Source organism: Lissotriton helveticus, chromosome 9, assembly GCF_964261635.1.
Source record: "Lissotriton helveticus chromosome 9, aLisHel1.1, whole genome shotgun sequence".
Lineage (NCBI taxonomy): Eukaryota > Metazoa > Chordata > Amphibia > Caudata > Salamandridae > Lissotriton > Lissotriton helveticus.
In genome coordinates, this window is record NC_136070.1 from 1,248,652,628 (window position 1) to 1,248,678,001 (window position 25,374).

Sequence of the window (25,374 nt, forward strand, 5' to 3'; positions counted from 1 at the left end):
GATGACACCGCCACACTACAGCAACAGGTGGCCCATCTACAGAAACAGCAACGCTAGATGGAAGTGCTCCTGGATGACTATGAGGGACGCGCCCGACGCAATAACCTCCGCATCCTTGGTGTTCCAGAGCGCCTTGAGGAGCCGGCCACGGACCTCTTTGTGGAGAAGTTGGTCCTCCAACACCTCCAACCAAAGAACCTTTCCAACTATTTCTCCATAGAACGGGCCCACAGAGTTCCTGGAGGCCAGCCGAAGCCGGGCGCTCCTCCCCGCCCCATCGTGGCCCGTGTCTTCAACTTCCGAGACCGAGATGTCATCCTTCAAACAGCGCGTGCGGGACCGCCTTTGCGAATAGACAATGCCCACATCATGATCTTTCCAGATTTCACCGTGAAGGTGCAGGCCCGTCGACGCAGCTTCCTCGAGGTGTAGAAGGCACTCCGGGCACAATCCATCAAGTATGCTATGTTGTTCCCCGCGAAACTCCGCGTTGCGGCGGAGGGTAAGACCTGGTTTTTCGAATCTCCTGCTGATGTTTGGGACTGGCTCGAGGGATGGCGACAATCGAACTCCTCTCATCCCCGACGCAGGGGGTCCACTCATCGCTCCACCGAGGAGGCGCTGCCAGAAAGTCAAGACCTGTTCGCGGACAATGTGCAGGAAGAGTAACGCCGAACAATCCAAATTGAATTGAACAGTCCAGCCGCTCCTCTACGCGCTGCTATGCTTTCCACTCTGGCGGATCGGCTCCGCTATCAGACAGACGACGTATCCTGGACCGTCTTCCTCAGCAACCTACTGACTTGAGGCACAATTTACTTCCTAACTCATCCATGCTTTGACTTCTATGTATCCTTTATGGTTTTTTCCTCCCCTGGGTCCACATACCCGTTGTTGTGGCTCGACCAAGTCATAACGCTGTTGAACTCTTCATGCAGGAGAGAGGGTCCCTCTCTCGGAGCCCACAATGAGGGAGAACACTTGGCCCCGTGGGTCGCCCTGCAGGTACTGTGGAGTGCAGGTCGGTAAGCCTGCGATCACCGAACTGGGTTGGATAGACTGAGCGGCGCTTAGCCGCCATGGGACCCTGGGCACGGGACCGGTTCCCTTCTGACTCTTCTCAATGACATCTACCATGTGAATGCTTTTGTTTCTGTTAGTTGTTTACTTGCACTAGATACCCTTATCCTACTACTGGCCGACGAGGGCACCCTTGGCTCTCCACACTCCTCTCTAATGTTCAGGGGGCGACAGGCACTCTGCCTAGTTGGAGAGTGGATAGTTCTAAGTCCGCGGGCAGGGACGCAGGGTGGGGGGTTGTTGGGGGGTGACAGCGGGGGGGAGGGACTGGGAGGGATGGGGAATGTTGAGAAGTTGAAGTCGAGGCCCCTATGGTCTCTGTTTTTGTTCTTGTTTGTTCATTGCAGAGGATTTTGGATTGTAGAGCGCGACGCGCGGCGCGCCGCGACCCCTCACGCTACCTCTGGCGAGTTCTCGCCGATGGACCCACTTCTATGCTGCCCTACACCGTCACGATCTACCTATTACTCACACTTCGGCCCTGCTGGGCCCCCACCGGACTCTGGGGTGACCCACTCCCCTGGAACTCCTGTCTCTGGTCGATATCCTATCCACTACACACCGTTCATCCGTCAACATCCTCACTTGTTTAAACCGCCATGATGCCCTCTCCGATGACGTCCCTGACCATTATGACGTGGAACGTTAATGGTCTTGGCAATAAGATAAAAAGGGGGGTGGTAATGCAATATCTTAAATGCCGCTCTCCAGACCTGGTCCTCTTCCAAGAGACGCACCTCATGGGTAATGCGTGCCGGGCGCTGGACCTAGGCGGTTATAAATTGCTTGTGCATGCCGGTTTCACCTCCGGATCTAGGGGCACCGGCATTCTGGTGCGCAGGAGTGTGGCCCTTACATGCACAAAAACGCGGGCTGATCCCCTCGGTCGCTATGCAGCGATAGAGGCCACCTGGGAAGGCAAACCACTATCTATTGTTTTATTCTACGTCCCTCCAGCCCTAGGTGCGGATTCACTCCAGACCATACAACACCTAATGCTCGATATTCCACAGGGGCCCCTGCTCATTGGGGGGGGATTTCAATATGACAATGAATGATGCCATAGACAGACACCCCCACCGTCCCTCGCACAAGTCCTGTTCAGAACTATCCAACTTTGCACACTCGATGGGGCTCGTGGACCTTTGGCGCTGTTCCCACCCTCACACGTCTTATTACACGCACTATTCCAACGCTCACACTAGCTGCTCGCGTATAGACTATTTCTTCACACCCACTACTGATTTACAATTCTTCCGCCATCCGGAGGGGCTCCCTAGAGGGATCTCCGACCATTCCCCCCTCACGATCCAGTTCACACATCACCGCCCGAGGATGCGGGGTCCCATTATAATCGCACCCTGGCTTTTAAGAATCCCTGACATACACGATAGCCTGCTTGCACACACCGAGTTTTACTTCACTGAAAATGTGGGGTCTGTACCTTCGGCCACGACAATATGGCAGGCATACAAAGCAGTGATCAAAGGTTCTGCGCTGGCCCTTAAAAACGGTTACCTCCGTAAACAAAATGAACAACTGATGCACGTAGAGGCAGACTTACTTCATCTGGAATCCCTCCACAACGTGCACCCCACTGAAGTGGTGTCGGCTCGCCTACAAGCGAGACAAATGGAGTATAGGGCACTGGCTCTTGAAAAGGCGCAAGCCAAACTTCTCAAAACCCGCCACCGGGTTTATGAGCTGGGGGACAGAGCGGGTAAGATGCTCGCCTGGCTTGCAAAACGGGAGCAAGGCTCCCGTTGGATCCCGGAATTAACCCTTCCTGACCGCTCTACTGTCACAGACCCGAGCGATATAGCTGAGGCTTTTGCCACCCACTTGGAGGGGTCCTACACCGCCAGAGCCCATTATGGCGCAGAGGAATCCAAACTACTCTTAGCCGAAATGAGCCTCCCCGCTCTCTCTGAGTCCGAAATGCAGGAACTCGAGGCGGACCTCACAACGGAGGAAGTCCGAAACACCTTGTTCTCTGTTACCTCCGCCAAGGCAATGGGCCCCAACGGCGTCCCTATTGAGGTCCTGAAGGGCATGGCGGGCGAGATCCTCCCGCATCTTAAAGCGATGTTCGAGGATAGCTATGATGTAGGCTGCTTGCCACAAGACCAGCGATTGGCCTCGATCGTGGTTATCCGTAAACCTAATAAGCCAGCTGCTGACTGCGGCTCATACCGACCTATCTCTCTCATTAATGCTGAAGTAAAGGTCCTTGCCAAGCTCCTAGCCACTAGACTCATGACCGTTCTTCCCGCCTTGATACATGACGATCAGTCGGGCTTCCTCCCGGGTCGCAACACTGCGCTCAATCTCTGCCGTGTCCATAATGTCATGAGTAGGATACCGCTTCTCCGGGAAGACGCAGTTATCCTCTCCCTTGACGCAACACTTGCCTTCGATTCTATTGAGTGGTCCTACCTCTTTGAAGTACTCCCATGTTTTGGTTTTGGCCCTAAATTTATACGGTGGGTTCGGCTACTATACACCGATCTTTGGGGTCAGGTCCATGTCAACGGTCATACGTCCAGGCGCTTTCCCCTTCACAGAGGTACAAGGCAAGGGTGCCTGCTGACCCCTTTGTTGTTCACCCTCACTCTGGAGCCCCTAGCTCACTGGATTAGAACGGATAATTCTATCCGAGGCCTCCGGTGGAGTGCTGATATAGTTGATAAGATTTCGCTATATGCAGACGACATTCTAGTGTATCTCTCCTCCCCCGGTCCTCCCTTAACAGCCTGCTACACGTGATTACTAACTTTGGCAAATACTCGGGCTTCTCCATTAATTGGTCGAAATCAGTGCTATATGTTCTTCGTGGTCCACCCCCCTCTCCCGAGAGGCTACTCAGTCGAAATTGCCCAAGACGGTTTTAAATATCTGGGGATTTTTGTCACCCCCGATCCCCACCTTTTTCATGACCGCAACCTTAAAGGCCCACTTCAGAAGCTCCATTCAGACGTTACACATTGGAGGTCGCTTCCCCTCTCTCTCCCCGGTAGAGCTGCCCTATTTAAAATGCTTGCACTCCCTAGGTTCCTCTATGCTCTACAGAACTGCCCGTTTCTAATACCGGACTCCTACTTTAATTTGATCGAAGGCGACCTCCGCCTCCTCCTATGGAATGGCGGCTCCCCCCGCATTGCCCTCATCTCTCTCACGCAAGGTTGGTATGACGGGGGTATCGCCCTCCCTAACATCCGTCTCTACTATTGGGCTACCCAATTGGTCGCCACCAATTCATGGCTATACGGCACGCCTACAAACCCCGCCTTCCACTTGGAGAAATTCCAGACAAGCTGCGGTGGGTACCTCGAGGCCCTATACGGCAAACACTTCCGTACTCGCTATATGGGCCCGATGTCCCACACGCTCTCCATATGGCACCGCGCAAACAAGCGACTCGGGTGGGCTAACACCCTCACGCTATCCACACCACTCTGGACCTCATACAAACTTGGCACCCTTTGTCATTGTAGTGGCTTTGATAAGTAGGACACAATAGGCATATCCACTATTGGCGACCTACTCCACAAGGGCACACTACTGACATTTAAAGACCTCCAAAACACATACAACCTGGCGACATCTGAGTCCTTCTGCTACCTCCAAATTAAAAACGCTATCCTCACCAACATCCCAGACCTTGCCTCCCTTCCACAGTCCTCACCTCTCGAGGATAGACTCTTGTCCGAACCCCTCCAAGCTAAGGCGATCTCTTACACTTACCGCAAATTGTGCAACAACATGCCTAATTCTTTTCACCTTCTCCGGGCTAGGTGGCAGACTGACGTTGGCGATATGGATGATGCAGAATGGCAGTCAGCATTGATGTCCCCACGAAAGTCAGCCATTAATCATAGATTCCGCTTGATACAATTGAAAATACTCCACAGGACTTACATGTCGGGTCCCCTCTTAGCCAAAATAGGCCGACGTCCGTCTGACCTTTGCCTCTGTCAATGTGGCTCCACGGGCACTTTCTATCATATCCTGTGGGAATGCCCGGTATTCCAAGACCTTTGGAACCGTGCGGCCCTGAAAATGACTGATGCCCTTGGGAAACCGGTCCCTCTGTCTCCCAAATGCGCGCTTCTTACTATATGGGACCCCACGGACCTAACTGCGATAGAACAGCGCTGGGTAAACCGTGGCTTCCTTCTCATAAAGCGTGAGATAGCCATGCAGTGGGGCTCACCACACAAACCACCCCTGATTCGGTGGGTGGCTGCAATGGATGTGTGCATGTTGTCAGAAAAATCAGTTTATAAAACTAGAGGCTGTCCCGGAGTCTGGGATAAGAAGTGGGGGCGATGGAATACCTATAGGGGCGACTTATGTACCTCCCCGATGGCAGACATGGCTATGTCCAGTCGGGACATCCCTCGGTGAGTGTGGTACTGGTTGATACCGTGCTGTGTGTGCTCTGTGACGATGAATGCTGACTGCAATGGCTCATATAACTGTTTCCTCTGCTTCGATTTGTTATGTTTGTTTGTAATGAAAAAAACCATAGACCTCTGGACAATCCGGTACATGATTTTGACTATTCTGTGCACGCCTAGCTACCACGCCGCCGAGCCTCCGGGATGTCGGCTGAATGGCTGTGTTGCTCAGGGTATATTGCTAAGCACCTGTATGTACCGCAGCCGGCCCTCGGGGTTGTAGGCTCTATGCTGTGTCACTTTGAACTATGCAATAAAGGTCTTGGAAAAAAAATATATATATTCCCGAAAGATCCATGCAAAAACATTGGAGGCAAAAAGTGTCACATTCTGCAGTTAACAGATTAGTAATCTCGAGAATTTCCAATTGGGCACTAAAATGTCGATAGAAATTTAAAAAACAAGTGAATTTGCAGGTGAAACCTAATCCAATGGGGCTGGGGACAATTGCACACCTAGACACGGCCATCTGTAGCTGAGAGAGCACACTGCCATTACACTCGCTCAGAGTATGCCAACACAAGCATTGGCAAACTGCCGGCTGTGAAACTGGCATCGGCTCAACAGTCGGTGATTCTCAGCAAATCACTTAATGCCAAAAAATGAACATGTTCTTGTGTAATGTAACTGCAGCATATGTAAAGCACTCAATATCCTTTGGGATGTGTGTGCACAACAAAAACCTTCGTAAAAAAAGTAACAAGAGGGAGGAGGGTGGTAAACAATAGTGTAGAATCAAAAACACTGCAGGGTGGGGGCAGATTAAAAATAACAGAAGGTGGGAGTGGGTTTTAAAACAAAAAAAAGGAACATCGGGAGGAGTACGGTGTGGGTTTTAAAAGCAGGAGTGGCCCATGCAGGTAAGAGTGGTGGGCTGTTTTTGGGGGGGGTGGGAATTCGATAGACGACCATGAGGGAAAATGAAATAAATAATTAATTTTTCCTCATCGTCGTCTGTTGAAATCCCCCCAACCCGGCCCCACCGCCCACCCGCTCTTACCCTTACAGGTCGCTACTGTTTAAAAAAACAACGGAGAGTGGGGGGGTGTAAACATAATGGAGATGGGGAGAGAGTTGAAGCTAGAGAATAGGATTCAAGTCTTGGTGGGAAGCTCAACATCCTGCGATTGGTGCAGGGGAGGAGTGAAGGGACAGAAAGGGGCAATAAAGAGATTGAGAGAGGCATAACGGTTAGAATGGCCAAACTTGAAGCTGTGAAACTCAGTTCGAGTCTTGGTGGGAGACTCAACATCTTGTGGTTCTGTGGTTCTAGGCAAATGACTTAGGGCTAGATGTAGGTAATTTCTATTTACCAATTCCTAAATACCGAATTTTACCGATTCGGTATTTAAGAATCGGTAAATAGAATGTAGGTAAAAAATCTGTAAATGTTACCGATCCGGTAATATTCGTTATTACCGATTTGGTATTTACCGAATCGGTAATAGGGAATACCTTCCCATTCATTCCTATGGACCTGGAGGCCCATAGGAATGAATGGGAAGCCATTCACTATTACCGATTCGGTAAATACCGAATCGGTAATAGGGGGAGCATATTCAAGGGTGGCAGGGTGTCACATTTACACCCTACTGCACCCCATAATCGTGCATGTGTGCACATGTGGCGCACATACATGCCCTGAGGGCATGTATGTCTGCCACATGACACTTTAAAAAAAGCACAAAATTGCTTTTTTAAAGGTATTCGTTATTTACCACCAACTTGTAGTTGGAGGTAAATAACGATTCCTTAAACCAAAAATGCACTCACTTGAGTGCTCCCTACATAGGATTTAACGATTCGGTAATTTACTCATTCCTTAAATTAAGGAATCGATAAATTACCGAATCCTTAAATCCAGCCTCCTACATCGCAAAGGGCTAAATACCAGACAGTAACGGGAAATTTACCGATTTTCGGCCGTTACCGACCGGTATTTGCCCACCTACATCTAGCCCCTAATCTCTTTGTGCCTAAAAATGAATGTGTCCGTGTGTAATGCAGCTGGCTCATGTACAGCGCTCCAATACCTTTGAATTGCAGGGATAAAAGTTTTAAAAAATGCAGTCGCCAAACATGCTTAATCACACAGAAAAAAGTAGTGCCATAAAAGGAGGAGGAAAAGCTTTTAAAAGAGAGTACTTGGTCAAAGCTCCACTGATAAGAAAACACAGGAAGAGAAAGACAAATTTAACAGGAAATAGCCTGCTTAAATTAACCAGAAGCACGGAAAACAGAGTGAAAAGCATACAAAAAATGGAAAGTAAGGGCGGGCTGTATACCCCTTTTAATTTACTTTTTTTTTTTAAATACTCTGGGCCCAATTCACAGAACGAATCTGAGACAAAATCCTAAACTTAATACTTTTGGTATTCACAGAAGACACTTACTACTTTTGGCATTCACTGCATGCACTTACTACTTTTGGCTAAACTTACTACTTTTGGTTAAATTTAATAATTTGGTTAAACTTACCACTTTTGGTATTCACAGAAGGCATTTAGTAGTAGTAAAGTTAGTGTATTACTGCTAAATGCATTCTGTGAAAACCAAAAGTAGTAAGTTTAACCAAAAGTAGTAAGTGCATTCTGTGAATACCAAAAGTAGTAAGTTTAGGATTTTGTCTCAGATTAGTTCTGTGAATCGGGCCCAGAAAGACTTTGCAAGCTCAGCACATGCGCTGTGCGGGCAAAACCTTAAAAGGCCCAAACAGAGGCTTGTCCTTTTCTCTGGTTGTTTCTGCTTTGCCAGTACTCCAGAGCATAACAAATTGCAACCAATGTGAACCAATGCCTAATTTAAGATCTTTCAGTAATATGAAAAAATTGGAGCACATTTGCTTACCGCTGCAGCCAACAAGATACACGTCAACTTCAATTTCATTGAACTCTTTAAAAATCTAAACAGATAAAAATTGGTATTCAATTCAAATACAATTGCACACTTCATTTGCACATACATTTGACCAACACCAAATTTATATTCCATCAGATTAGGAAGAGACTGGGTCGGGAATATTGCCCTTCTCCTAGTGCATTCTCTAAGATAACATACCATTCTGTGATAATAACACATCAATCACATAGCAATACTTACTGGTGTATTAAATCTTTCACCAAATTTATTTTGCACATCGCCATATTAAATATTGCATTTTTTTAGTTGACCTAATTTAGGCATTTTGCCATGCACAAATGGGCCAACTTCCGGGCACTTGAGAGTACTTGGAAACAGTGTAAATGTGTAGGAATTCATGAAAGAACAGCAGAGTTCAGGAAGCAAAAACATTAGCAGGAGACACCATATGCATCTTCCACCAGGGTTGTAAGCATGACAGGTGGCTTAGGATTTGTATCATTAGTATCGAGACAGCCCACACATTTCCGTGGATTCAAGGAAAATGACAGCAGAGATTCAGTCTTGGGTTTTACTTCAGCTGTCCATCCATCAGGCCTAGTTGCCCTTTCAAAGTAGTCAAAAGCTTCTTGAAATTCAATTTGTTTCTATCCACCACATTTTCATGTCCTTCATTCTCACACTTATTATTTCATCTTTGCCTGTTTGGGGTTAAGATATATGTGGTGATGTAATTCAGCAAACAGGTTTGATACCTGATGCAGGTTTTTTATGTACAGATGGTTCCTAAATCAACAAAGGGTTCAAGGGACTGACACAAGTTCTGCTGTAAAAAAAACAAGTCAGATCCTTCTTGCACAATAATGTCAAACTGACCATGTAAGTATCAGTGTGATGCCTTTATCTGTGAAGAGTACCTAAAGATTGCACACTCCATTTGCAATACATGCATACATTCACCATTGCAGTGAAGCTAGAGACCTTTTTAAATTAAACCATTCATTGGAGAAGATGGAAACAGAAAATTACAGGGAGCATTAAGAAGGCTATATCCAGTTGGTTGGAGATATACAAGTTGACATTTTGAGATTCAGAATGCCTCAATTCCATTCTTGATAACACAATCGTGAAAAACATGAGGGGATGTTCTCAAGAACGTGTGATAATTATTGCAAAATTAGCTTAACGCAACTCTTCACATCGCAGTCTATTGCGGGAAAATAACGCTGTGTTAAAGTTGTATTCTCAACACGGCGGCACCATGCGATAGTCTCACGATAACGCGTCAAATGACCGTGTCAAAATCTACACGACGCCGCAAAAATGTGAAACACAAATGCAAAAAAAGCTGCCATGTCCCAAACCCCGAAACAAAAATCAACGATAACCAGCGACAGGCCTGCAATTCCCACGTGTACCATAAAAGCAGAGAAAAAACTGTGAGATGACAATGTACGAGTACAACCTCACATCCATGATGTAGAACAAATGTCCATTGTCCCGCATCAAATAGTCATCTCCTCACAAACAGTCACAATGTATATTGACATGCAGTGTGTATGTAAACGGCGCCAATGCGTAAACATACATGGAACACAGTGGGAAACCGCATCTCACATTCACATTGCAGAGGGACAATCAACACCTCCTGCACAGAGACGTAACATTTCTATAACCAATCAAGTATGAAAGCATGGACGAATGTAGGGGCAGTGACTCCCCTTATGTCCATGTTGCTCATGTTGTGGGACTTGAGTCACAGGGTCAGGGCCGGACTGGGAAGTGAAAGCAGCCCTGGCAAATTTTGCCAGACCAGCCCCCGTCCGATGCGCAGCGAGCCAGCCCCCGTCCGACGCGTATCGAGCGAGCGGAGCGAGCGAGCCCGACGGCCACTCGGGGGGTTTTGGGGGGTCTTCCCCCCAAGAAATTTTTCAAAAATGACATACCAAAATGGTGAATTTTACAGCACATTTTTCATTACATATTCAAATTGTATCAACTTTCAAAGCACAGTAAACAGTAGATGATGACCTTAAAGAACATCAGGTTACCCACCCAGTCATATGTATCCATAGGCATTCTTTCAGAGAGCACCAAAAATAGACACAAGTAGTGAATCAGAAAGAACAAAGTAAAAGTGACACCAACCCCCACATGGTGTGTAGCGAGCAAGCGCCGTGAGGGGGAGTTTGGGGGGTTGAACTTCTACCCCCCAAGAAAATTTGGGAGACAGAAAGGCCAAAACAGCAATAGATCTGGTTATGTTTCGTACATGGGGAGGAGAGAGAGTGGAGGAGGGGGAGAGAGAGGGGGTGGGGGAGGGGGAGAGAGAGAGAGGGAGACCGAAGAAGAGAAAGGGAGAAGTAGAGGGAGAAACAGAGGAAGAGAATGAGAGAGGAAGGAGTGGAATGAGAGAAAGATGGGGAGAGGGATAGAAAGAGATAGAGAGAGGGAGGGGGGGAAGGAGAGAGAGGAGAGAGAGAGGTAAGACAAAGGGAGGTGGAGAGAGAGAGAGGGGAGACAGAAATACAGGGATATAAAAGAGAGAGGGAGGGATAGAGAGAGGGAGAGAGACAAAAGGATATAGAGAAAGGGATAGAGAGTAAGAGAGATATGTGGATAGAGAGGGAGAGAGGGGGATAGAGGGAGGGGGAGAGTTAGAGGGGGAGAGAGGGATAGGTATAGCGACAGATTGAGAGGGATAAATAGAGAGCGCGTGAGGGAGAGAGAGGGATAGAGAAATAGAGAGAGGGAGAGAGCGAGAAGGAGGGCGAAAGAGCGATGGAGAGAGAGAGAAAGAGCTAAGAGAGAGAAAGAGCTAAGAGAGAGAAAGAGCTAGAGAGAAAGAGCTAGAGAGAAAGAGCTAGAGAGGGAGAGGGAGATCGAGATCACACTGTTCCCTTTTCTGTCCGCATTTGTCTTTTCTTCTTCCTTTCATCTCTACACCCCCGACTGGCTCCGCTTCAGCCACCTATGGGGCAACATGCATGCCAGACAGAGCACGACTGTGCTACCTGTACGTCCCAATATTGACAGCGGGCAACACTTAAACCAAAAGGTCCATAGTCATAGAGACGTTTTAAGGTTATGGGCATGAGATAAATGCACATCCACCGAGTCTGAAATGGAACACATTACGCAGTCTGTGCTTATCCCAACACCAGCCAAGGATCCAGCCTTCCTGGACCAAACTTGGACACCTCGGAGTCAGCATTTCAAAACTTGTTCTAAACTGCAGCAGATCCAAAAGAGACAACTTTTTTTACATCACGTTTGTCAGCCTCACTTTCCTTTGGTCCCCAAAGTGCAAACAAATGCGTGATCATGCGATTAACTCCAATGTTTAAACACAACTGGGTTTTTAGTCAAAAATAAGTAGATTTCACTGTTAGGAGTTATCACAAAGGCACATGATATGGCAATTTCAATGGACACAATGGGGTCAGGTTTGCAGGATGCACCACCGTGTACAGTTGTACGACAAAGATGGCCTTTCTTGCTCTGCCAGTGATTTACAACAATAAAGTGTGTCTGCATCTCACTGAATAGTTTCTCAAACTAAGAGCAAAAATAGCTTGGTGCAGCCTACAGAGTCCATGCACAATCCCTCAAAGTTACAGCAATTGCTGATCACTAATATTATTCCAACCCATGCCAAGGCCGTGATTAAAGTAGGAGCATGAACAAAGCAGCCAGCCAGCCTGGACTAGTTTCAGCATGGTTTAAGCAGTGAAATAAGAACTAGGCATGCCGAAATAAATTCCTTTGCCATCGTCTAAGATTTAAGCAGCTCACTAGAGCCTCCACTTGGTAGAAAACACATTCAGAAGTAATGCGCTGGAAATAAAGATGGAAGGGTCAGCACTCTAGAGAGATTTTTACGATTTGAGAACATGCATAACTTATGAAAATGTCACACATAGCAATCTGAAACCTTGGCAGCTATGGGCAGGCTCTAGCTGACGACTCCGAGGGACTCCAAGACTAGAGGCCTCATGTAACATACAGAGCTGTGCTGTGCATATAGGGTCAGTGGTAGGTAACTTACCACTGACCGTATATGCACAGCACAGCTCTGTATGTTACACACTGTGGTAACTTTGTCGGATTGGAATCACATTGCTCTGCAGCTGCTAATGTATTTTCAATCTTACAATATAGATTAAATACTCATTGGCAGTCATTAATAATCTGTTTTTTTATATAGCGCTTCATACCAATCCTATGCAGCTTCTTAGTGTTTTAAATAAGAGGAGTTCTTACTAACAAAGGTACCCAATTTAACGTCCATTTGGCCTGCATCAGAGGGACGTAGTCCGAGGCTGGGTTAGCTGGAAATTGAACTCATATTATAAAGATCATATCAGACGACGTAGGTGAGAGTTTACTCAACAAGTAACAATAGGATCTCTCAAAAGCAGTAACCCACGGACTTATTTACATTATAGGCACTCTGTGATCTGCATGGTGCATGTTCTTTGCAGCAGGCATATTAACTCACCGTGCTACCTTACCATGAGTCATAACTTGTAATCTAATGGATTCATCACATATGATCCTATTCTTTTAAGTATTATGCTTTTATGATTTAAGCGTTTAAATCGAATAAAGCTTGTTTTAATTTTGATTTGATTTGAGTCAAAACTTCCACTAGACAAACCTCCAATCTTTCTCTAGAAATAACATTAATCACCAGTGTTATCTTGCCATTTTTCGTTGCCTGAAAATTGCTGGAGGCCAGAAACGCGGCAACAGGTGCTTTTCAAACCATGATATACTTGCAAACATGATACCCCCTGTTGCACCAGTCGCACCACCCTAGAGCTGGCTCTGGATAAAGGTCTGGCCACTACTCAATACTTTAATGGTTCAATGGACAGCAATAAGGACAGCAAGAGCTCCTTGGAGTATTCTGGACATGGATTGATAGGCACTGTACTATGTAAGCAGTGTATCACATAGGCACTGCACCAGATTGGCACTGCACCATACAGGCGTTGTACCAGATAGGCACTGTACTATGTAAGCAATGCACCGAATAGGCACTGCACTAGATAGGCACTGCACCGGATAGGAAATGCACCAGATAGACACGGAACCAGATAGGCACTGCACCAGATAGGCACTGCACTTGATAGGAAAGGCACCAGATAGACACGGAACCAGATAGGCACTGCACCAGATAGGCACTGCACTTGAAAGGAAAGGAACCAGATAGACACTGAACAAGATAGGCACTGCACCAGATAGGCACTGCACCAGTTAGACACTGCACTTGATAGGAAAGGCACCAGATAAACACAGTGTCTTCCCAGGCACAACCGTCTGCCTGCTGCGCACACAGATTGCTTTGCTCTCTGGCTCTGTCTAGAAGCACAAACTTGATTTGCTGCTGAGGAAAAATATTTCTTCCAGGTACTGCGCAGCCGGGAGCATTGAAATATTTCCTTATATTTCATTCAGACCTGTCTGTAAATCATGACACATTTAGCCAATCGAGTTTAGAAACGGTGATATAATATGCGCTGTTTAGACCTTGTTGTTTCTAAAATAAAAAGTCGAGGGAGAGATAACGCTCCCAGCCCCACCGGAGAGGCAGGGGGTCACTTTTACGGTGCTGTGGGGCTGGTTTGCGTCCCACTTTGGCCTTGACCCTAAGGCTGCAACGTGTAGCGCTTCGTCTCAGCTGTTCTCACAGCTCCTAAAGCTCCAGAGTCTCCCGTCAGTCAGCTGGGGCCTGTCTCCCGCACAATGTCTCTCAAATGTGTTTGTCGACCTGTCTCTCTCACCTCAGTAATAATTAAATTATGGCCGCTCCCGCTCCAGTGAGGTCCTTTCAGGGCTGGCTGACTCTCTCGTCGTGATGACTGCGCAGTTCTTTTGCCCACAATGCAATGCGCATGCGGAGGGGCACCCTAGGCGCGCAGACGCGCCGGAGGAGGCAGGGCATGACTGCGCGCTGCGCACAGGCACCTCCCTCGGTCCCTCCTCCCTCCTGAAACGCTTCTTCCGCGCTTTTTTTTAGGTTGCTGCTTGTGATCAGGGGCCTTATTTATGAAGACCTTGCGCCGCCGGTGCGTCACTTTTTCCCATTTTAAAAGTGACGCACCGGCGGCGCAAGGCCTTCATAAATAAGGCCCCAGGCTTCTTGCTGCTGCGTGGCGCTGTAGCATGGGCGGCGCTGCAGGCAGTCACAACACGACTGACACTGACACACTGATGCTGACGCTTGGCCTGTGACGGACGGACCGAAAACGAAAATCGGCCCTCACTCACAAAACCGGCCCCCTCCTGACTCAAAACCGGCCTCCAACCCCTCCAGCCGACCGGGGGATTGCCCGGTGCCCGAAAGCACCAGTCCGGCCCTGCACAGGGTGCATCCCTGCATCATGGTGGTACAAATGTGACCCCAAAAGAAGCCCTGTTACCACTTGTAGGTCACAAATGACAGCCAGTATGTAATGATGTGGGACACATGTGAAACGCCGAAGAGTGGGATACTGTACTATCTGTGAAACACAGAAATGGCATTTCGAATACGTGGCACACTAAACAGCCTTTCTGTACAGAGGTGACACACCCACCATCTATTATCAAATCATCATGAAACTGTTAGCACTAAATGTTGCACTTACACATGTCTGAGTGATATGCTTGTACAGATGAGTGACATGCACCAAGACAATGTGTGTTGTAATGCATTTATTTCCACATGCTGGGCCTGTGGTCATTTTGTACTGTCCCATGATTGCTAACGACTGTCACAATGTGACGTGCTAATGTGAAGAAATTGCCAATGATGGTGTTCCTAAGGGCTATTCCTGCTGCGGCTGCAGTGGGGTGTGGTCCACCTGCCTCATCTTCATCATCATCGCGCGGTGCATCTGCCACTTGGATCCATGAGCATTGGTGCGTACACATATGTTGTGCAACACACAACATGCAACGATCATCTTGCACACAATTTCTGGGCTGTGCAGGAGCCTTCCACCTGTGATGTCCAGGCACCTGAAATGTGACTTCAACACGCCAAATGTGCGTTCCACGATGCCCCAGGTGCGTTTGTGGGCCAAATTGTACTGCCTCTGGGCCTGTGCGCTCGGGGCTCGGAGGGGTGTCATCATCCAAGCGCAGAGTGCATATCCTTGATCACCTGTGACAGTGCAGAGAGACATGAGTCAAAAGTTGGTTCTGCATGATGTGTTGGCAGGCTCACTGGTACATTGGTGTGTGATATGTGTGACTTAGTGATTCCTGTTTCACACTGCTTGAAGCACATGAGCAGCATCAATGTGTATTAAGTAGCCTCATTGCTGCTTCTCCATCCCCCCCGGCCTATTTACTAGTGTGCGTAGCGCAGTTGCATCACTTGCACCCCTACGGCACACCATTGTCATGCCTGTCTGCGCATGTCCACAAGCCTGACAACGACACTGTGATGTTCTGTGCTGAAGTTGGGGTACCATGTGTGTGTAGGCCTGTGGTAAGGATAGGGCTGACACAGACGTAGAGCACCTGCCTGGCTGAACTCTACATGCAGTTGAGGGTAGACCTTGGCTTATGCAGCGGTAATAGCGACACACACAACAGTTGACATGTATGAGCCCTGACCCGAGCGGGCTTGCGCCCCCTCATTTACCCCTTTGGCTGAGCATGCACTCCGGGTGCATGCTACATGCAACATTGTCCATTGTGGGACGGGTGGCGCTGACACTACAACAGAGACACACGCATTGGTTACTTCCTTGCTAGGCCAAAACTTAACCACGCCCAGAGCCCCGGGATGATCAACCACACCCCTACGCTTGCCTGTCGTATGCCAGTTCACACTGCTTATGCTTCCAGGAGGGTACGACACTGCTACATGTCCCAGGTCTACCCCACTGCCTGAGGTGACATGGTTGCGTCCGCTGTACACAGCACAATGTAATGTGGTAGGACCCAGGGCCCTCATGCATACATAATGACCACACGGACACACTTAGATAGTTTGTGGGACTGGCTACAGGCACGTGAGCCCAGCCCCGTTTATTGCCAGGGTCACATGTCCAGTGATGACTGTGCTGGATGGGTGGGGTCAGTGTAAGCTACCCCTTATGGGCTGGTTGGTGCTGGCTGGGGAGAGGTGTGGCGCCGCGGCCAGGGCGACGGATGCTGGGGATCACGGTTCGATCCCTGGGTCCGGCGGCAGGGGTCTGCCCAGCACCATGCGACTCTGGGCAATAGCTCGCTTAATTTTCCCAACGGCCCCCAGTGCCGAGATACCCCTTCGGGGGTGATTTGTGCGCTATACAAGTACTGGATTTACATTTAAATTTTTTACAACAGTGATCAGGCAATAAGAAGTTCAAAGTTCACACAGCAAGGATCCATGACTTGGGCTGCACAGAGTTAGTGGCCCTGGATTCACTGCGGCTGGCACAGGCACACCACCACGGGACGGTGACTTGCGGTACACTGAGGTTGAGCCACACGACCTGAGCGGGTCCTCGTCGATGTCCAAGGTGAATGTCGCGAAGGGATGTGGGGGACAGTGGAATGTGTTCTTCGAGGGCACAATGCAGAGGGCAGAAGCAAGCAGAAACAGGCAATATGGAGGAGATGAATGCTACAGACTCATTTTTACCACCACGTCAGTATCAGCTACATGAAGATGAGAACAACTCCCAGGCCATATACTCAGATGCCCCCAAAGTTCAACCAGTGAGTGTCCATGTATGTCGGGGGACAGACTTAGTGGCACTGGAGCTGAAAGGGTATGCTGTCTGCGATGAGGCCTGTACAGTGATATAAACTCTATCATGAATAAATCAAGGCTCAGTTCCACATGTGTAACCTATTCGACCGCAGTGTAGGCCTTGGGTAGCGGACAGCAGGGGCACACAGCCACGTGTCGTTGGCTTGCGATACACAGAGTTAGTGACACCAGAGCAGTTGTTGGTAGTTTTCAATCACCTCCGTGACAATTATCCTTTTTTCCTCCGGACTGAAACGCGTCTTCCTCTTACACCTCTGCTTGCATGCAATGATATGAACTCTGCCATTGAGAAATCAAGACTCAGTTCCAAATGTGTGACATACTGGACTGCAGTGTGGGCCCGAGGCAGTAGTCAGCAAGGGACCACAGACATGTGTGGTTAGAATGCTATGCACAGAGTTGGTGGCACCACATCAAAGGGAGTACAGTGATAACAAACGTCCCATGAACATATGAATTCAGCCATCAGGATATCAAGACTCAGTTCTAAATGTGGTGGTGGCGGTGGGTGTTGTGGCCCTCTTAGGGCTCCGAGCTGCATGATCAGTAGCTCCATGGCATCTGTTGTTCTTCTGGTGTGGCTCTGGGCTGGGCTCCCTTTTATGGTGCATGTTGTCGTCCGACTTTACACCAGGTAAAAGCAGGTGTTAAATACATGCTGCTAACATACCTTATAGCCTGTTTTGGGATCTTATCGCTGATCTGGTTGGTTGTTGAGAATGTTGTGGAGTGGTGTTTTTGCTGCTTTTTGTACAGGAATGCCGACTCTGCATATCATTAGCGTTAGTTGCCGGGGTCATCTGTGGCGATATTGTTTGTGGCTGCTATCGCAGGTAAACTGGTGATATGGGCTTGTAGCACATTTGTAAATGGGGCGATAATTTTATCGCCACTTTGGCTGTGATAAAGTGCCAATAACTCGGCGACAAGTCCTTGAGAATATGCCCCATGGCCTCTTGGAGCTAGCTGGTCAATGTGGCTCTGAATTTGCAGGTGTTAATTTTCATGTAAATGTCCAGAAAGGGCCTTGATTTGGTAGGGGTAGTTAATTCCATGCGGTGTGTTTTGTATGTTCACAGTGTGTACCTTATAGCTAAGATCCAGGGACTGTGTTCTTGAGGATGTGCATACGATAGGGTGAGCTCCAACGATGATGCACTTTAGTACTTTTCCAAGGCATGGCATGTAAGTCACTCTTGAGTGAATGGCTAATTACTACTTCTTCCCAGTTTATAAGGCCCTGTAATTGCTAATCCTTGAGATCAATTTTCAAATCAAATAAAGCCCAGCACCAGGAGACGGAACCATCTACACAAAAGAACCCAACGCAATCCATCATTATTTCCTGTCCATCAGCGATTTTAGATTGGTGTCAACTAGCCCTTAAGAGGATTGAGAATGTGTTTCTTCTATAAAAAAAGCAGTGTAGTTGTTAACTTTGAGGCAGAGTGTACACCAACACCTCAAGGATAGCAAGGTACATTTCCAGAATGTATAAATTTGGCATAAATTCAGCCACACCCACCACAATCCACCTTTAGAACTTTTTCATATAGGAGGGGGTGGGCGCACACTGCCTCACACTCCAGCACTCAGTTCGCCCGATGCATCATAATAAATGCAGTGCATTATAACACTTTCTTCAGTGTCAGGCTTTAGTTTTTCACCCTTGTTGGAGCAGCCAGTGCTAGGTATCTCTAGACACATGTTTCAGGATATTTGTCCTTCTTCAGTACAGAGCAACACTTTTTTGGGGGTGCTGGAGATGTTGCCCAAAGTATTCTCAGGTCTCAGTATCACTCGCTGGGCATTGGGTATTTGAGTTAGCAGAAGAGAACACACTTATAGGAGGGTTTGGGGGACATGGATTGAGTTAATTTAATGAGTCACTTAGGGTGGTTGGATACGTGTGGACGAGGACACTTTAGGTAACGGTCCGATCGGCAGTTAGTGAATACATAAGATCAAAGTAAGATGAACGAAGGCTGCCAGTTCGAGTACTCATAGGTAGTTTGTCGAGGGGATATGGTTTACGGGGAAGGTGAACTCATAGTGGAGGTGGTGTTGTGTTAAGATTAAATCAGGGCAATTAGGGCAATTTAGTTTAAACACTGGTTGAGGTGAGAGTGGGGGCATTGGGAGTGGGCACAGTTTTTGTAATTCAAGTATTGTTTTGGTTGTAAATTCAGTGTGACATATTTCTGTAGTTAGGTGGGGTTTAGCACGCAGAGGGCAGGATTAATATTTAGTTGAAGTACAAGGGTTTTCAGGGAGTTGATGTGTGGTGGTAGTGGGGGAAGATGAGGGTGGGGGCATTGGGAGTTTAAGTAATTAAGTAATTTTGGTTTACAGTAAGTTTGTATTGCGCAGTCAATTGAGCTTCCTTTTTATTGTATTTTTTCAGTGACCCCTGACGAAGAGTCATGTGGCTCTAAATGCTTTGGCTGTAACGAAATGAGCCCATTTTGAAATCTGATTGTTCCTTCACATGCCACTGTTGAAATCCTGGATGGGTATGCAGGAGTCAGTTGAAACTTTGAATAAAAAATTAAGGTGCAATCAAGCTGTCTCTGGAGTGATGTAATTGGGCAGAAAGACTGATAAATATGGATAAGAAAAAAAGGCTGGTACACAAAGGTTGAAATATGGTAGAACTTAGGATGAAGTGGTTTAACGAAAGGAAATATTCCTCATTCAGCAGTGCAACAGGTGGGTGCACAAGTAGTGTGCCATTATGGAAACTTTCTAAAAGTAGCATTTTCAGACTTACAATTTAAAATACGACTTCACCATACATTGTGAATCTAAATTGTAGATCCAGAAACAGTAAACTTAATTTTCTGTTTGTTTAAAAAAAAATAATAATAAAGCCAGCAAAAACATAGGGGCCGATTATGATACCGGTTTTTCCGCATCCTCCGGGCCGACGTAAGTATCCGCCGGCCCGGAGGATGCGGAAAAACCACTGCGGAGACTTCAAAGACCCCCCGCCAGATTAGGATGGCTGGGGGGTCAGGAAGACCGTGCGCCGCTTTTCCGCCGCGGTCGCCTTCTGACCGCGGCGGAAAAGCTCTAACATGTCTGGCGGTGTCTATCAGACACCGCCAGGCATATTAGGATGTCTGCTGTTCCATGCCTTTCCACGGCGGCATTTCCGCCGTGGAAAGGCATACGGGCTTTTGTTTGGGGGCCCGTTGCGGGCCCCCAGGGGTGAAAGGGGGGTGGGGGGTGCACATGGGGGGTACCTATGGTACCCCCCTGCCTTTGCGTGCACGAAGCGGCAGGCACTGCGCGGTGCCTGCCGCTTTGTGTATGCAAATGCACTGTTGTCATTTTTTACATTGCGGCGGGTGCTGCTTCAAGCAGCACCCGCCGCAAAGTAAAAAATACAGGATGTGACCGCCAGGGTGGCGGTCCCATCCTAATTGCCATGGAGGGACCGCCGCTGCCCATGCGGACGGTCCCTCTTACTCAGGGTGGCGGACGGACGCAAGTCCGTCCGCCATCATAATCGACCCCTAAGTTAGCAACACAGGAGGTCAGAAGATTAAAAGTCAGGGGAAACTACGCCAAGGATACCAGGTGTAACAGCAGCACACATAAAAAGAAGAAAATGCCCCAGGGGTTTGTTTTTGTGCAGGACGGTGGTCCTTCTTACATAAAACAATCCTGCATCCAATGCAGGCCCCCTTGCATGATGGTGCAAGGCTGCCTTTGTTGGCGCTAGGCAGCACATTGTGCGCCACTGCAAGGAAAAGACAGGAATGCGCCATATAATGTTAAATACATCGCATTCTGGCCCTTTCCCAGATTTGCATTTTGTGTAATAATGTGTAATTTGATAGAATTTTGCTGAACTTTTGAATAATTACATGAAAGCAAACTATGCAAATTCAACACGCCCTTAATTATGATATAGTGCTAGCAAATGTTTGGGATTTAGGGTCCAATAGGGAGATTAATTGATATTTGGCAGGGTTAGTTCAATCTCCCTTTTAGGTCTTTCCTAGACAGGGCATCTGCTGTCTTTTCAAGACCTTCTGTTTTCTATCAGGACTCTTAGAGACTGTCCATTGCTTACCAATGACCTGCTTCACAGTCACTCTCATTTTCTCACTTCTTATTGGCCAGCTGACATAGGCTTCCTTCTTCTATATATGTTGTCCCTTACCTGGCCCTGGACCATGGTCACATTACTTGTGTCCTTCCATTGCTTTTTTTTGTCATCTCTCCCTTTTTGTTTGTGCTTAGGCACTCGACCACACCGCATCTTTTTCAGCTGACTCCCTCGTATCCTTTTTCACCCTCTGCTGTCCATCTTCTTACCCCCACCCACCCTTTCTCCCTCCATTGCCATGTTGCTTGCTCCCACCCAGTTTTGCTCACTCTATTGTTGTCCAGGTTGCTTACCCACCCCCCCTCCGCTGTTTTCTGTGTTGCTTGGCCACCCCATTCTCCATCCATTAGTTGTGCTTGGTGATGCTTGTTCTCGCCTGCATCCCTTCTTCTGTTGTTGTCCTTGTTGCTTGCCCCATCTACCTCACTCCTTCCATTGTTGCCTTGTTGCTTGCCCCATCTACCTCACTCCTTCCATTGTTGCCCTTGTTGCTTGCCTCCACCCTCACTCTCCTTCTGTGCTGCTCCCACCCAAGTCCCATCCTTCTGTTGTTGCCCATTTTGCTTGCCCTCTCTCCTTCTATTGTTGCCCAAAATGCCTTCATAATATAATTTTCGGCCGTGTTGCTTACCTGACCTCCCTCTATTGTTGCCTGTGCTGCTTGCTGGCCTCATCATACCACTTTGCTTTTTAACTTTCAACTAAGCTGCACATTATCCGCGCAGCTGTACAAGATGGCTAAAACATTAACAATGCCTGTGCCTTGTGTAGGCAATCCCTATTTGCTTTGCCAATGTTTGTTTAGAATAAGCTTAAAAAATAGCCAAGAATCAGGAACAAGATCTTTCTTTGTAGGCCACTGAACAAATAGACTGAGTAACAATCCCACAACGCCATAATCTTTGCCTAACATTAGGTCCACTATTATATCTTCTAAAGATTGAAAAAATTATGTTTTCACTCCTTAGAAGATATAATAGTGGACCTAATATTAGGCAAAGATTATTCTATTTTGCCTTATAATTTTTCCATTTTATAAACTATCATAGGTCCACGACAGACGTAAACATTAGACACCTCAGGGTAGTCCATCTCTAGGGACTGTGATACTTCAGTTTCGATAAGCAAACAGTGGTACATAGGTCAGCCAAAAACACCCTTCAAACAGCTTTTGAGCCAACATTCTCATTATGTCTAATAGCTTCTAATGGGTCAATGTGTTTAACTAGTTGTGTATTAAGCAAAACAAGTGCCTTAAACTTGCCCTCAAAGTTGATTTGCATTAGAGTCAGCATGATAAGCATTAATTGTTGTGGATATCATCAAGTTTAGAAGAGTCAACGAAATAGGATCCCTGTGTCCCCTGAGGGTCCCCTTTTAGGATAGATGACCACCTCAAACCTTCTAATACATTCAAGGTTGCATAACCTTTATTAATATGGGAATCAGATTGTTCATAAAAGACAAATCTATTAGCAGCACTTGAATCAGTCAAAACTGGACCCAAAATAGGTGTTGGAAGCAGCTCTTGTTTAGCCTCACATTGATGCTCTGTGGGATTACAAGTTGCAGTACCTTGTTTGGAAGTTGTGTGTGCCTTCTCACACCTAATGTACATCTTATTCTTGAAAATACCTTCAGCCATATTGTGTTACTGTAATCAATATTAACCATGTCTCTCTGGTGCCTCCCTGGTAAATAGTGGTGCATATAATCTACAAAGAAAGAACAATTCGCTCTTTGTGTTTTATCCAACAGGTCGTCTAGGTGGACCCTTCTGGATAACTTCAGTTTTAAAGGTAGTACAACAATTTGTTAATTCCCACATCATTATTTCTTACATTTTTTAAGACTTTAATGCAGGCGGTGTCCACAAAGTTGACGGTGGTGAAGTCCAGGATGAGAGAGTGGAAGTGGGGCTTCATCAGACCGAGTGATTGCAGTGTTGGCTCTTTGGGTTGCTCTTGGATGCTGAGTTCTTGATCTCTGCCAAGACTTATTGCGGATATCCCAGATTCATTCTCCTGAGAAAAGAGAAACAACCCTTGATGTAGATGAAGAACCACACAAAATCATCTTCTGGCAGTGAAGGATAATTAGAATGATAAGCTATGACTCGACATTCTCCAAGGTGTGCATTACCCTGTTTGGTGTATACTCTTTGGCTTTGGGAACCAATGTTCTTCATTAGGAAGGGCCACATCAGTCTGATTCTCCATTAAGCAGAGATTGGATTGATATGTACATTGTTAGGAGATGAGGCCTAAGGGCTGAAGCTCCTTACTTGGAACTGGGGAACCAGATTTGAAGCCCAGCCTTGGTTCAACGTTCTGTGATTCAGGACAAATCATTTAATCTCTTTATGCCTTAACCTATGACATGCAATGTCTGGCTCTCATGTAAAGCACGTGCAACTCTAATGCACATGGGCCAAGTCTGTGCTATTGAAAATTGCAAATCAACAATAGTGTTGGAAACATTTTTTCAGATTTTAGAACTCGGAACGTTGCCTATGATCATTTTGTTAAATTGTCTCCAGTATTTAATTTCCTTTGTCACTTTACACTTGTTATGTCTGCACACCCGTACAATAATTGGATACACAATTGACAGAGCTACGGGGATTTAAGTAAATACACTATTAAGAAATGTGGAATAGGTGGTGGTGCCATTATGCAACATGATGTTTGGATTACTTACTGGTAGTCTTCATTCCTCTGAGTTACAGTCTTCCTTGGACCGGTCCTTACTCACATAAGGTCTTTGTAAACAGGGTACAGGCTTCACTTATATTCACTTATATTAGTACATTTTAAAATGAGACTAGACCAATATGGCAAATATAGATACTTCCTATGATATGACCCACAAAGTCAGGGCTAAAGCACATCACTTTCTTATTACCAAGACCCAAGAAATTTCTGAACATTGCAATTTTTATTTTATATTAACAGGACTAAAATGTTTTCTCCTCCACAAGTGGCAATATAGGACTGTGATGATGAAGATTTACTCAGTGAAATCAAGATAAGGAGCAAGTAATCCAAGCGTTACCTGCCTCATCCATCTTCCTCGGCCCAGTCTTTAATCACACAAATGTATACTAAAACACAGTAAAAATTGCAATTTACAAACACTGGTGGACTTGCAAGAAAAACTATTTGTTTTTGCTTCACTCATTTCAAATAAGTGTGATGGCTGAAACATGATATTGCATCCCCATCAACAGCTGCACCAAATAAAGAAAAAAACATCTCCCTTACACAACTGATAATTATATATGAAAGTATGCAGAGAGGACCAGGTAGCTGCTGCACAAATGTATATAGGAGAGGCTCCCATGAAACCTACTCTGAAAAAGCTACACTTCTGGTAGAGAAGAAGAATTAGTAAACCGCTTTTATATAAGCCAACAAAATTGCCATTTATCCCATCTACCCAAAGTGGTAGTAATGGGATGATGATCCTTATTGGACAATCCAAAAGTCACAATAAAATATAAATTTAACAAAAACAGGAAGTCTTTTCAAGGTAAAGTGAAAATACTCAATGTAGAACATGTACAGCACTCCACTGCCCTTTGGCTGGGGTTACCTTACAGAACTACCATGTACATACATACATCTAAAGTATGCTATAGAACCTCAAGCTCTAATGAAGGAGAGGGAAGGAAACCAGGACCACCAAACCCTGAGAAAGATGGCAAGCCAGAGCAACTTTATATAAAAAGGATGGTCCAGAACTTAAACTACATTGTTGTAGTTTTCTTTTTTTTTTTAAACCTAATGAACAAGGACACAAGAGCTCCTCTAATCTGTACCTAGAAGATATGGGCACTAAAAATAAAATCTATAAGGTGATAAATGTAAAAGAAGCTATTTGGAAAGGTTCAAAAGTATCTTTCTGAAGAACATTAAATACAGAGGTTATATCCAAGGAGGGGACTGGAGAATGGAATAAGACTCTCTTTAAACTTTTAGAAATACGCTCATCTCTAATAGCTCTGGTTGTTGGGTATTAACGGCTAGACCGCAAAAAAAAAAAGCAGTCTTTAAGAAATTACTGCTCTCAGAGAATGGGGCAAACTGCACCCCCATCCT

General features: G+C 46.5%; 1 protein-coding gene across 1 annotated transcript in view; it reads right to left on the minus strand.

Annotated features, from left to right (window-relative positions):
- SLC26A6 (solute carrier family 26 member 6) overlaps positions 1 to 25,374 on the minus strand; it is a 276,916-nt gene that overhangs the window by 12,871 nt on the left and 238,671 nt on the right. Inside the window, exons 17-18 of the mRNA XM_078662436.1 lie at positions 23,116 to 23,298; positions 8,388 to 8,442 (exon numbers count right to left, since the gene is read on the minus strand). Of these exons, the coding sequence (XP_078518562.1) occupies positions 8,388 to 8,442; positions 23,116 to 23,298 (238 nt within the window). The remainder of the gene's footprint in view (positions 1 to 8,387; positions 8,443 to 23,115; positions 23,299 to 25,374) is intronic.